The sequence below is a fragment of the Colletotrichum tamarilloi genome (assembly GCF_030869305.1).
Source record: "Colletotrichum tamarilloi strain Tom-12 chromosome Unknown Scaffold_2.1, whole genome shotgun sequence".
Classification (NCBI taxonomy): Eukaryota; Fungi; Ascomycota; class Sordariomycetes; order Glomerellales; family Glomerellaceae; genus Colletotrichum; species Colletotrichum tamarilloi.
Window position 1 is genome coordinate 1624797 of NW_026849385.1, and position 14304 is coordinate 1639100.

Consider the following 14304-nt stretch of genomic DNA (forward strand, 5'->3'; position numbering starts at 1 on the left):
CCAACGTTTGCACAAGGAATCTCAGTGCGGACCCCTTTTGGCATTTCATCTTTCCCCCGTCCAAGACTCATAGCAGCCTTCATCTCGTATTAGAAAAGAGAAAAACGTGTGCAACGTTATAAATCATGCCTCCTTCTCCCCATCCCAGCCAGCCGTGTGTATACCCACGAGGTATCATTTGCCCAAGCCCTGCGAGCCGACAACCCGCACATGCAAAACAGGAAGAGAAAGAGAAAAAAGCCTAAAATGAATGTAGAGCCCGGTGATGGCTGAGATGTTATGGCCCCTACTATGATGACCATTTGACGTCCGAACTTGGAGCTCTGCTTCGCCGCTTGTTGGCCATACTCGTCGGTAGCACAGGTGACGCAGCCGGTGCTGACACGGCTGATGTGTTTCTGCTGAGGTTCTCTTTATTCGACAGAGAACTCTCGGATCTGATTAAGGGGGGTTGCCCAGATGCGCTGCTGGGTCTTGCAAACGAGTGACGAGGCAACCTGCTCTTGCCCGAGGATGGCCCTGTAGGCATGCTTGACGACATCTCGCCGCTGACCCGCCTGGGAATGCTTGTGGCACCATCCCTGCTCCTGGGGCGGTACAAGATGGCCTCGCGCTCCTGAACAGCGGTCCTTCTCGGGCTCGCGGCCACTTCAATATACGCGCCTCCTGACCCTGGTGGTATTTGTGAAAGCCGATGATGGCGGGACTGGGATTGCGTCGGTGTGGCAGGCATCGACATAGCATGGTGAAGTCCGGGCGGGGTATATGATGATTTCCGTCTGGGTCCGGACCCCGAGCGCCGGGAGGCTACCGATCCAGACGAGCCCTTTCTCTCCGAGGGCATATCATAAAGTTCGCTCTCGTTGTGCGACTTGACAAGTTCAGACGCGAGGTTGCGAACCAGCACAGCAGTGTCCTTGTCGGCCAGCATTTGGATCGTATCAAACAGAGACCTAACTTGCTTGACGTTCAAGGAGCTGCTTCCGTTGCCCATGCCCAGCATCTCCGGCTCGCATGCGTCCATAATGTTGCGGACGAGACGTAGTAAATTCAGTCGTACAACGGCCTTTTTGTGGCCCAGTCTCTGGCCGATGCCGGCAAACATCTCCGGCTTGGCCAGTGAGCCTGATATCGAGGGGCTCAAGCGCAGGAGCTTCAATAGGGGCTCCAATAGGTTGGCATCGAAAGAGTTGAGCTTGTTGGTGTGGAAACAGGCAACGATTGCGTCTGTAAACTTGCCGTCGAGCAAGTGACTCTCGACCTTTGCCGTTTCTTCCTGAAGCCATATGAAAATTGCATCCAGCGCCGTAACCTGCCAGTATTGGTCGGCCAAAAGCGAGACGTAAAAGTCCAGCCCCTTATTCTGCCAGAGGTATCTGCGACCCTTGCTTCCCGAGTGGGCCATGTCGCATAGTATGGGCAACGCGAACTCCTTTGGTGGCCGATCTGTGTTCATGATCTTCATGAGCAAAGGAATGATGCCACCAACAGCAGCGTCCTCCTGCCGCTCCTTACTCAGACGGCAGAGGTTGAACAGGGTGTTGAGGACCTGATTGGAGATCTCTCGGAAATGCTGGTGTCCCCTCTTCATGCTGTAGCCAAGAACGTCAATCAAAAACTCAATGGCGTCAGCTGTGTGCAGCGTTTCTATCGTCGTAGACAGCATAGAAAGGTTTTTGATAAACTTCAGCATTGTGATCTGATGATTTGGTGTCATTCGTCGCAAATCCTTCAAAACGCCTGTGGAGCTGTTAGCAATGAGACATCGCTTCATCTAACACAAGACTTACTCTTCAACACTTGCCGATCAGCGACAACCTCCTTGACATAGTTCTCAGCTTGAGAAAATAGGTAAAAGATGTTGACAATTCGGCCCTCTATCAGTTCGGAAAGCTCATCTTCTCCCTCTTCATCGAGGACTCTGTGGAGTACCAGAGCCAGAGGATAGAGAATCTTGCTTCTCGAAAAGATTCTGCAAAAGTCGTTCTTCGGCGTGGGGCCCTGAAGCTCAAAGACGTTCCAGATGCCATTGACGCCGATCAAAACTAGATCCCGAGCATCGTCAAAGTCTTCGTCGAGGAACTCGACTAGGACATTCAAACCACCAGCGCTGACGAACATCTGCAAGGTCAACGTGGACGTCTGGTACATTTGCCGGACAAACGCTGCTGCTTCGAGTCTAATTTCGTTGGAATATTGCCGGGCCGAGAATTTTGTAATGATTGGAATGCCACCGACGAAGCAGAGGTTTTCCTGAATCTCGACATCGTCCAAAATAATCTATCAACGAATTAGCATGGTGCCCAGTTACGCGACAAGGGGAAAGCTACGTACAGTGTTGACGACCTTCAAGAGAGACAGAATCATCTGCTGCCTGCTCTTAACTGTACACGGCTCGAGAAGCTCCAAAATCGGCAAGAGGCCATGAGCACTAAGGATGAGATCTTTGATCTCGGTGTTCTCCCAAAGCAGGGCGAGCTACATACGTCAGTAAGACGCCTCTCGGGGCACAGACAGAGTGGACCTACCAAGTCTTCAGATAGCTCGCACAGCTTTTCCTCGCCTTCCGAGGTTTTCAAAGACCGCACGAGCTCTTCCACCTTTCCCGCCAGCCTGGCGTGTCTGTCCCTGGCAATATTTGCTTCCAGATCCATTTCGTCCCACCCTGGGTCCATTGAAGCAAAAGGGTCATCCTCGTCCTCGTCGTCTCCGAGCCATGAGTTGTTGGAATACTTGGATAACACCATGAGGCCGCCATCTTCTGAGCCCCTGTCACTCTCCTCCCTCTCTGTGACTGCATCTTCTGGGCCGAAAATGTCGGAGAAATCTTCGTCGCCTTCGTCCTCGGCAAATTTTTGAATCTCAATCGATGATCTCGTCCTTCGCATGGGCCGATCTGGCAAAACTGAAGGCCGCAGCTTCGCGCTAGGCGGCCTTCTCGAGCTTCCTGGAACGGGCGATTGTGTCGAACGAGGCAGGCTCGTGAGATCTGAAGGGTGGAATAGTTGAGGAGAGTCGACCTTTTTGATAAAAGGGTTAAGTCCACCATCGTTGAAATCGTTTTCCATGAACAAATCCGAGTAGTCTTCTGTGTTCTGCTCTCTGAAGGCCAGATCTGGAGGAGCTGGTATCTCAAACTTGCTGGGGCCTAGCTGCGGCTTGACAGGAGATTTAGGACGAGACGGGTTTCTCGCATGGCCAGCCTTTCGCGGACTTGGCTTGGGCGGAGATTGCTGCTTCATCGGCTCTGGGTACTTGTCGCTCTTCTTGCGAGGTGTCGGACGAATTGTCTGCTCCTGGAAGTCGAAATCTGTAAATTGCCCCGGCCCCTTGATAGTCAACAGTTCCCCTTCAAAGTCGTCATCGTAACTTTCCGAGTCGTTGCGAGCATCCGTAAGCGAAGCGAATGCTTTTAGCTTATCTGCAGAGAGCAACCCGCCAAAGTTGTCCTGCGGCTTCAAATGAGGCAAGTGTAGTGCGCTCGGTGAAATGGCCGTCGCGAAGTCGTTGTCCCAATTGTCGTCATCTACTAGCAAGTCAATATGCCGTCTTCGATCGGACTTAAACCACACCAAAATGATTGCTTACCAGCAAGCTCTGGAGACCTGAAGGCTTCAGGTGTTCGTCTCGGTTTCGCGAGAGCCAGAGGACCTTTGGGCTGAGTGATAAGGCTCGGTCGGAGTGGTTCGTTGGCACTGTATCTCGACCCGGGATGACCTTGCATCCCGGGAACCCCGCTGTCGGAACCGGTGGACGCCCTAAGTGAGCTTTCGGACGACTTGAGAGCCTTATTCCACTGTTTCACTTCCTCCACGGCTTGACTGAAATTAGCTGGCGCCTTGGAAACGGGGGCATCGCTTCTTCGGCATCCGATGATCCACGCGTGTCGTAAAAGTTTTCGCGCTGTGACTCTTAGGTTTGGATCTTTCTGGAAGCACTGCATCAAAAAGTCGCGAGACGCCTACGTCGTGTTAGTCATAGGTGCCCCAGGCGTAGAATAGGGGGGGCACGGGGCGCAAACCGGTGAAATGCCCTCAGGCAATGGCGGATGGTCATCGTTGACAATGGCAAAAAGCGCGGGCATAGCCGCAAGGTTATGGTACGGCGGCCTGCCCTGCAACAACTCAATGACCGTGCAGCCAACACTCCAGATATCAGACGCAGGGCTGGCGCCGGAAAGTTGAATGATTTCTGGTGCCATCCAGTAGGGGGTACCAACGACCTGTGCTTCCTTGTCTTGCCCGCCTGCGAGTGTGCTTGTCGAAACTCCAAAGTCTGCGAGCTTGACTTTGCCGTCCTTGGTGGTGAGGATGTTGGCACCTTTGATGTCTCGGTGGATAACACCCTGATCGTGAAGATATTGCAATCCTTGCAGAACCTGTGTTGTGTAGACGCCGACCAAGTTCTCGGGGAATTTGCCATATGACTTGCATATTGAGTGCAGAGAGCCATTCTCACAGTACCTGAGCCAACATATCAGCTATGATCGGATGAAGTCAGAAACCGGAGCTTGACCTACTCGAGAATGATGTTGAGACAGTCTGCCGATTTGACGAAGCCAATGTACTTGACAATGTTGTCATGCTACAAACACTATTAGCTCAAAGGACCCTGTATGGTTTCTTGAGTTGGAAGCACCTACATGCAAGTTCTTCAAAAGATCGATTTCAGACTAGGTAGGACAAGGTCAGTCTCGGCATCCCACCGACAAGGCAAGCGAGTGAGGGGCAGAGTATACCTCAATCATGCGCAACTCGCTCTTGGGCAGATCAGCGAGCTTAATCTGCTTGACGGCAACAGCCTCGCCCGTTCCCCAATTGAAAGCCTTGTAGACGGATCCAAAGGCTCCCTTGCCGAGACATTCTCCCAGACGCTGTATCGAGAAACTGGTCAGCTTTTGCGGCCTTCAAGCACAGTTTCTCCTCGCCCCAATTTCCCCTTCTCTCACTCTTGGACGAGTCCTCAGAGCCGGGTATACGCACATAATCCTTCAAACCCGGGTCTTGCAGCGCGGAGCTCTCTCTTGGGCCCTGTTTTTCCTTTCGCGGTGTTCCTGAACTCCTCTCGCGGGAGGCAACCACGGCGGCTCTGCCGTTTACATGGTACTGACGCTCGACAGAGGACGAGGCCGACGACGGCGGCGAGGGATTGGGCATGGTGGTCGGCGGACGGGAAGCTTGGCGCAATCACCAGGCTGATATCTCGTAGTCGGGGGTTTCGAGGGTGTCGGCATGAACCGTCGCAAAGCAGAAGCGACTCCGTATAGGAAGGACCTGGCCTTTTCGAAAGAAGGGAAGCCGAGCAAAAGGATCGATCGTGAGTTCAAGCGAGCGGCGGTTACGGCAAAAGTGAGGGCGCGCTGCACATTGCCCGGCAGCAGGACGGCATGCCAGTCGGATGCAGTTCGGGGCACGTTATTCTCGGTTCGTTGGGCTCCGTTCTTCTTTGGCGCTTGCGATCGAATAGTCGTTTAGACCACGAAAATGTCAGTGGGCATGCGGCGGGTGAGGAGAGAGAGAAAGCCAGTCGAACGAGGGCGGTGGTGACGTGAGGGCGGGCGCGCAACTGGTGGGAGTGATTTCCCCAAACGCGGGAGGCCCAGACTGGTGCGAAATGACGGCAGCGAAAACACACAAAGAAAACAATCGTGGGTGTCGTAGGCTACCCTTGGGAGGTTGCAAAGGCCAGCCAGCTAGTGCCTCCGCTCCGCGATTCGGTAGGGCAGACAGAGGGGCAAAGGAATTCGGTTTGCCGTCTGCTGTCGGGTTTCCACGTCGTCGTCGCTGCAGTCGTCAACGACAGCCGGTCGATCGGGTCAGAGGCGGTCGGTCTGCCGGTCGGGACCGGTGGAGGGGTTTGGGGTGCAAAGGTCGAGTAAATGAGCGGACGGGGAATTGGGCGGCGGGCGGGCGGCGAAGTCGTCGGGTGGGTGGTGGGTTGGTCTGGCAGATGTGATGTCGGAGGGGTTCCCGGGGTGTGGGAGGGACGATGTGGACATCAACAGACAAATAGAAGGGAAGGAGGGAAAAAAAACCACACGAGACAAATGTCAGCACAGCACTTTCTGAGCTGAAGCTGGAGCTTTTGGGGGAAATGATGTATTTTGTGAGAGGTGATGTGTGAGTCTAGGATTAGGTAGTTTTACACATACAACGCGCGCACATCATGCACACAAACACATCATGTACAGGCGCCTGGGCCAGAACAAATGGTAAGGTACGGGACGGGAGAGCGAGATGAGAGCTGCCCGGAGAAATTCGACTTGCTGGTGCTGACGCGCGCAACCGCATTTGGCTCTCTCCAAGGCACTTCGCTGTACAAGTGTGGGAAGGGATGGTAGAAACGTCAGGTCGGGTCAGGCCAGGTCCAGTAGAAGTGGCACTGGGCGTGTGCCATCACTGGTCAGGTAGCCGCAGGGCAGCGATGCACCCGGTATCTTACCACTGTCCATTCAGGCACAATGTTCCTTGAGGTAACTGATTAACGGCTCCAGGTCCCGTCACTATCACAAACACCACCTCGCCATTACTTACGGTATTATCACAATCACCCATCCCCGGGAAAAGCAGATCGATGCAGTGTGATGGCATGTCTTGGCTGCTTCTAGGATTACATATTTCCCAACTGGCCCTTGTCCACAATTTGAGCCCGGGTGCCATCGGTGCTGAGGAGCAGGCGGGGGCCCTTGGAAGGTGGGACACCTCAAGAGACTTGCCCTGGGCAGTCCGGCACGCTTCCATTCCTACCTCTCGCGCTAGCAACGCTAGAAGCTCTCGCACGTCGCCCCAGGGCTCCGCCAGCGCGCTAACACGCACCCGACCTGAACTGGAAACAACCAAAGGAACGTTCCGACCTGAGCTTCAACCCTCTTCCTCTCTCATCGTCACCTCGCCTTGGCCATTTATGAACGACATAGTAAGGTAATGAACATGAGTGGACCTAGCTCAATTCCTCGGCTGTTGACTCTGAACTTTCATGGTTTCTTGCTTCTCCATGGTCAATGCGCTCCATGTCTATCCGTACCTTGCCACCGTCTTACACAGACAGCTAACATTTTATCCAGTGCCTGATCTTCCCCAGATATGGCACGCGCCTACGAGATAGATACCTTGCATTCTTGAGCCCCCCCTTCAGATGATTTACAATCTATAAACAGTAAAATACAGGAACCCAGACTACCAGCATTGTTTTGTGAGAACCGCTCTTCGCCGTGGTAACGGCGTGACAGTGTCTCGTCTAGACAGATCAACAATTCCCGTTGCGGTAATACGGATACCTACCCCTACCTTCCCCCATGTCAGCGACAGGGCCACCAACTCCCCCTCTCATTACCTTACCTTACCTGACGTCGTTTTTTCTAAATTTCTCGTGGAATCTACTCCGTATTAATTATCACACACTCTTCTCGTTTGGTATTCGTACGAATACTGCCCCATCCAAGCGCTTATGAGAACTCACCTACCAGACAAGGACAAAAGAATGACACTAACCGCGCTCGCTCAATACATCCACACACACACACACACCCAAGGGCTGAGGTTAAGGTGATCAGCGCGGGAACAAAACACACTAAGGCACGCCGCCGCCTTCGTCGTGACATGTGAGTGGCCAGTCCCAGTGAACCCGTGCCGAGCCGCGAACGTCTGCACCAGATCCCAAGAACCACGACTCTTTTTCCTTCACGATCCTATCCTTACCAAAGTTGATTTGCGTCATCATCCTTGAATTGGTCATCCGTACGGAATGTCTCCCTTCAATGCTCCAAGATCTAATCTCATCCCGTCTCATCTCATCTCAACTGCCCAAGCACGCTGCCAATATTATCCCAAACAAGCATCCAAATAACACAACGCGGAGTCTTCCATATTGGGTCACAAAATACATTCCTGAGCTCCCCAAACCCCCTCCCCGCTCTGGAGTCAAGAAATAAATAGACTCCCATACTCCGTAGATCCGTAGATCCATCAGCCGGATGACCGAAAAGAGAAAACAGCAGAGACATGAACATACTCCTCGCGGTCTCACTTTCTCGACTGAGACATGGGGAGATCACTTCTTGAACCCCCCTCCATCTTACGGTATTCACGTCCAATGTTACAAAGCATACCACGACACGTCAATCAACTAAACACAAGAACTCTTCGGGAAGATCATATGACCAACGGCCACTCCATTTTGTCTTGATGGTTCTCGCCTCAAGAATAGTATAGATCCTGTGGATCTGGATCTGTCCCGTCACGCTTCCATCACGATACACGTATTATACAGATGGCCCGCCCAGATACCTGCATGGCGCCCGTTGAAAACCCAACAGTGACCCTGACCACCGCCCATGGCAGATCCTATAAGCCCCTTGTACTCCAAACATCATGCCTTGGGAAGCTTCTTCTAGTTCCCAGGCTTTTCGCTTTTTTCGTTTCAAACGTGGAATTAAAGATCATGCATAGTCCCGCCTTCTTCAAGATTCCTCAGGCAGAGTCCGGGAAAGCCCGGCACCTGCCCACCACTCGTCGGGAATGTCTTGCCGCCGCGCAAGATGCCGTACAATCTCCTGCATGCCCTCCAGCGCGTTGTCGTTGGACGATTCGGTGCGGCTCGGGGGCCCTGCGTCACCGTCGCCATCCCCTTGGCCGCCTGCATCGCGGGACTCCTCGCTGGAATCTCTGACAATGTGGTCGAGCAGCTCCGGTAGCGGGGTGGGATCGCGAGTTGCGATCCTGTAGTGGCGAGCGAGCTCCAGTCGCCGACGACTTCGCATCTCTTCGATGTCGCGGCTACTCATAGCCCTCATAGCCCCGTCTCCCCGAACAAAGGATATTCTGCTCGGATCATTCGCATCCAAGTCGGCGACAAACCGCCGGTGTCTGGACGGGTAGTTCATCGTCCAGTGATCGGGCCAGCCCCTTCCCATGTGCAAGTCTTCATGACCCTCACTATCCGAGTTTTCAAGTCCGGATTCGCAAGGTTGCTCAGTAGACTCCTCAGCCCTTTCGGGTCTGTCTACAGACGTGCGAGATGATGCGCCGGCGCTCTGTGATTGCGATGCAGAAGCAGACGCAGACGCCGAAGCAGAGGCGAAAGACGACCCAGCGCTTGGAGGCTGCGGGTCCGGCGTAAGAGTAGTCAACAGTGTGTCCCAGACGCCATCCTCATCAGGGCTGATGCTTCTGTTACGGTCGCCAAGGCCGTCTGCAAGAGAAGCCTCAATCAAGTGCCCAAAAGGACGAATTCGGCGTACCCGCCGCGATAAAGATGCGCGGTCTGGTTGCGATTCCAAGTCCGGTCTACGCATACGTCCCGCAAACCTGGCGGAAGTTGCATGCTCGGGACTGCGGTCGAAGCGTGCTGCAACTGGTGGGGCGGGCTACTTGGTATGTTAGTCAACAGCGTAATCCTAAGTCACAATCCGACAAAGCCTACCATTGACATGCGATCGAGCTGCGCCCGACGGAATCTCCGTCGTTCTCTATAGTTGGCGTATGATGTTGAGCCCTCAAGCTGGGCCCGGTCTGGTTCCTGCCAATTGGCATCCTCTTCCCCGGTCGGGGGTGTGACGGTAACCCCGTTGGAGAGCCTGGGCATACGGTTCAATACCCATTCATCGCCGTACATGGAAATCAGACGAGCTTCGCTGGGTTCATTGCTATCGGCTTGACGATTGCGTGCTTCGTTTACACGTTCGATGATTTCAGCAGCCGGATTGCGGCGCTCGGGCACCGGAGGTGTCGATCGCGAGGGAGGCGCAACATATGCCTCCGGAGGCGGAGGGTGACCAGACTCGATCCATGGATACCGGGCGCGCGGGATAGGCTCGGGGCCGGGAGTGGGGTAGTTGTCGCGGAGGAGAGCGGCGCGACGGCGGAAGGGGCGCGTGTCGTCGCTTCGGCGGCTGCGGCGAATGGTAGAGCGAGGATGTCGAGTGGCTGCAGACTTGTCGCCGATTTGAGCGGGAACATCTGACTCGACGGGAGCGATGAACAATCTGCGGTTGGGAAGATGCGATGTTAGTGATGGGATGCGAGGCCAGGGTATGAAGCAGTCTGCATTCACCACGACTGGATTGCAACTCGGCGGCGGCGGCGGGGACGACGACGACGTGGCCAAGGCAGTCTTTGGAGGCAGTCGACGAATCGCAAACGAGAGTGTGCGGAGGATTTATGATGAAGGAGATGGATATAGATGGAGGCATTGGAGTGGAAGCGATTGCGATTACGCGATGCGACTGGGCAGGCCGAGATTGAGCCAGCGTCCCACAGGCCAGGCGCAAAGGCAAAGGTAATGCAGCGCGACCAGGAAAGCCGCAGGGGTAGGCGAGAAACTTACGGGAGGCCCATTTTGACCGACTAATGACGCGCGCCCGACGAATGAATTCAAAGGCAGCGGGGACGATAGGTCGGTGGCGCAAAGTTTCGACTTGATCGCAAGATGGCAAGATTGATGCGATTGTGGTCGTGATGAGAGTGATGGACGATGGGGCCGCGGTACCGTGTTTCGCGATGGATTCGCGATGGAATTGGCGAGTTGCGCGAAGCGGAAATGGCTTTTCTTCGTGGGGCGGATAGGCGGGAAGGCGGGAGCGAGGATTGCCCGGGGACTTTTGGACTTAGGTTGGGGTATGTATTAGGTCAGGTCAGTGAATGACGGGGACGGGGCCACTGGGACTGGACGTGGATTGACGGTCAAGAAGGAAATGGAGCGAGACGAGGACGGGAGTCGGGAGGGGGGTAAAAGGCAGAAAGGCTCCGGGACAATTAAAAAACGAAAAAAAGGAACAGGAAGGAAAATGGGAAAAGCGCGGGTCTTTGGGGAATAGCCGCTTTACTTCTTTTTTGTGAGTGGCTGGCCACGCCATACCTCCCCGGTCGCAGTCGCAGTCACGGAGTTCTGGCTGTCTGCGTCTTTCTCTTTCCCCCCTTGTGGCGCGGCTTCATCAAGCAAGTCATCTTTGGCCAATCACGGGTGAGAAGCTGGCACCACCACCCCTACCCACAGTGTGCATTATTATATAATTAGTAGAGCTATATTAGTACCGTGCCAGAGCGTATTTTATACTTAGAGAAAATAAGTATAATTATTACTAGTTTTTTAATAGTACTTAGAGGTAGATTAAGGGTAATTCTAACGCCCTTAGGCCTCTAGAATAATCTATCTTATTATATATAACTACGGTTATTTATTTATTATTTAATAAGTAATTATTACCTCGTTATTTACTTACTAAAAGAGGGACGGAAGGCTACCCTACTAGAGGAATAGTAATATTATTAACTTAATATAAATATAATACTAGCAATACTTAATACATTAAAAACGCGTATAAGACTAGACTATAGACGGCTAAGTTTATATTAAATAAAAGGACTTAAGAGAAGAAGTATATATAAGATATTATTACTTTTTTTAATACTTATTATATATTACGAAAATACTACTAAGAAGTTCCTTATATACTAACGTAAAAGGTAAAAATATACTTTATAAAAAAAAGATTATATTAAAAAAGCGGGACGAGGAAGTTAAAGAGCTTAGTAGGAGTAGTATATAGTAAATTTAGTAATAATATTCTTAATAAATCCTAACCCCTAATAAGAAATAACTAAGCGAAATACGTAAGGGATTTGCCTACCTACTTAAATACTATTTAAAAAATAATAATATAAGGAATAAAAGATCCTTTTTATTATAATATTAATAAAATAAAATTACTTTATATTAATAAAATACTAAGAGAAAGTAGATATAGGCTAGGAAAAACCGTATTTATATCGATATTACTTAGTAATATAAACGTAAATAATAATATAACCCGATATTATTAATAAAAAAAACTCCTTATAATCGCTACGTACGAACTTTAAAATACGTAATTTTTATTACTTAACAATTTAGGGACTTAGTAAATTTTTACCCTTATTAAGCCTTACTAAGGTCCTAACAAGAGGCTAATATTATAAATCGTAGCTTACGGTTTTTAAAAAAGCCTAATTTTTAGTAGCTATAGTAAAGGCTAATAATATTGCTTATATTATATTTAAAAAAGTCGAATATTTTAATAAGTACTCTTTTTACTAAAAGTAAGTTTTTAAACTTAGCGAAAATCGTACTTTCCCTTAAGGAAAATAGAGGAATATTATAAGGAGGGATATATTAAAGGACCTTTTGAATTTACGATAATAAGGACTTAGAAGGCTAGGTAACTACGTTACTTAACTTATAAATTATAGAGCGTTATAAAAGGAGAAGGAAAAGCTTAAGAGGGCCCGAGCGGTATATATATATATTATTATAAACTATAATAAGCCTCGATAGCCCCCCAGAAGAGGGGAGTTTTTTTTTTTTTTTTTTTTAAATTATAATATAATAATGCCCTACGAGGTAGACTTTTTAATTTAATACTATATTTTCTTTTTAAATTAATACGTAATGGATATTATTATAATACTATTTATTACGAAATAATTTATAATTCTTTTTTTTTTTATATTTTATATACGATATTACGACTACGTTTATAAAATAGATCTCGTTAAAAAGGCCCTCGAGAGAAGTTTAGGATAATATATTAATATACTATACTTATTAAAACTTTTTATATTAATATTTAATATACTTAAAATAAAAAGTATAATAAAATTTATATTATTTAACTCTCTTAACGTTTTATACTTAACGTAATAATTCTTTAAATTAAGAATAAGTAACCCTATTTTATTATTATTTAACTAGTTAAGCCCTTTTACTTTAACCCTAAGTACCCCTATTAAATAAATATCCTAAGATATATAAGTACTTACTAAGACTATTACTACTTATATAAGACTACTTATTAATATAAATATCTTCTTTAGTTTTTAAAGCCTAATTTTTATTAATTATAACCGAGGTATATTTATAAAAGAGTATCTTAACTTAGTAAAAGCCTAAATAAATAAGCTTAGAATTAATAACCTTATTAAGGAAAATAAGTAGAGAATTTATATTTTTAAAACCGGGCTTTGTTATAGGGTAAAGGATTAGTTTAGTACTTAGGGTAAGGGAGACTAATATAATTAGTTTAAAATTAAAAAAGCTTTTTAAAAACGCTTTAAGGACCCCGATAATATAATAAAGAATATTAAAGTAGTACGGGAGGTTTTATAATTTATAAGAAGTAATAAAGAAATACTCTTTATTTTTTTATAAAGAGTATTAAAAATTTAGAAATACTTATTAAAAGCTTATTAAGATATATTTACGTAGCGAGTTTTTATTACTATTTTTAATAATAAAAAAGATATTTTTTTTAATAAAGAGTATTAAATAGGCTTTTTTATAAAAAGTAATTTAATAAACACGGGGTTCTATATAATTATATTTTTAATAACTTAAAAATAATTATCGAGCTATATATAAACCTAATCCGAAAATAGCTTAATATTAATAATAAATTAGATATTAAAGAAAAGAACCCTTTTTATAAGCTTATTAAGAGATTTAAATAACGGGACGATTAGAACGTAGAACTAATATAAAAAGTAATATATAATTTAATAATATAGAGTACTAAATAGTAAAATAATAAGGATAAGTAACTATAAACATTTACGTAAATAAGTAATAGACTACTTTATAATATTAATATACTTTAATATTTTAATTATTATAAGTAGGGATATATTAGTTTAGAATATCCCGAGCCTTAGAACCTAGTTACGTAAATAAAAAATAAGGCTAATTAAGAGGAGTATAAAGCTAAGTATTTAAAAAAAAAAGACATAAAGAACTAAAGGCTAAGCTAGTTATTACTAATTATATTTTAACTCCTTTATTAATAATATATAAGTTAGAAAAGACCGATTAATAAACTATAAGGGACTCTATTTTAAATATTATATTAAGCCCTTTTATTAATATTATCCCTATAAAATATAAATAGCTAGGTAATATAAGTATATTATTATATTATAATATAATATTTTTTAAGAACTATTATAATAATATTTTAAAATATAATATTATAGTTTAGGAGATTAATAACGAGATATATATAATAAAAAAGATATAACCCCCCGACGGAGCAATCCGCCGGGGCCGTACCGTGTATTACGTATTGGGGAAAACTGGGTATATTGCGCTCCATACCTAACTACTAATCAAAACAGCTCCCAACCTTCCGCCGCAGTCCTCCCAAGTTCCAGCCGCCTACAGGGCGAGCTTCACCCACTCCAACGCGCACAGGACCTCCTGGTGCCAGCCCGCGTGGGCAGCCAGGTCCAGCATAATCTGTTCTTTTATATGGGTATTATCGTTACCCGGGGGGTCCCG

The 14304-nt window shown here is 47.5% G+C and overlaps 3 protein-coding genes across 3 annotated transcripts; 1 reads left to right on the forward strand and 2 right to left on the reverse strand.

Moving 5' to 3' along the window:
• Window positions 1-289: 289 nt before the first annotated feature.
• On the reverse strand, window positions 290-5156 carry CTAM01_01174 (uncharacterized protein; the record flags this gene model as incomplete). The annotated part of the gene is made up of 10 exons (XM_060517216.1): window positions 290-1740; window positions 1791-2280; window positions 2335-2478; window positions 2529-3526; window positions 3589-3961; window positions 4022-4463; window positions 4520-4584; window positions 4643-4672; window positions 4739-4873; window positions 4983-5156. The coding sequence occupies 10 exons, from the start codon at window positions 5154-5156 to the stop codon at window positions 290-292; spliced, it is 4302 nt and encodes a 1433-aa protein (XP_060388678.1).
• Window positions 5157-6573: 1417 nt separating this feature from the next.
• Window positions 6574-7159, forward strand: CTAM01_01175 (uncharacterized protein; the record flags this gene model as incomplete). Its single annotated transcript, XM_060517217.1, has 2 exons — window positions 6574-6920; window positions 7153-7159. The coding sequence occupies 2 exons, from the start codon at window positions 6574-6576 to the stop codon at window positions 7157-7159; spliced, it is 354 nt and encodes a 117-aa protein (XP_060388679.1).
• Window positions 7160-8458: 1299 nt separating this feature from the next.
• Window positions 8459-10334, reverse strand: CTAM01_01176 (uncharacterized protein; the record flags this gene model as incomplete). Its single annotated transcript, XM_060517218.1, has 3 exons — window positions 8459-9364; window positions 9421-9982; window positions 10324-10334. 3 exons carry the CDS (start codon window positions 10332-10334, stop codon window positions 8459-8461), a joined length of 1479 nt encoding a protein of 492 aa, XP_060388680.1.
• Between the last annotated feature and the right edge of the window lie 3970 nt (window positions 10335-14304).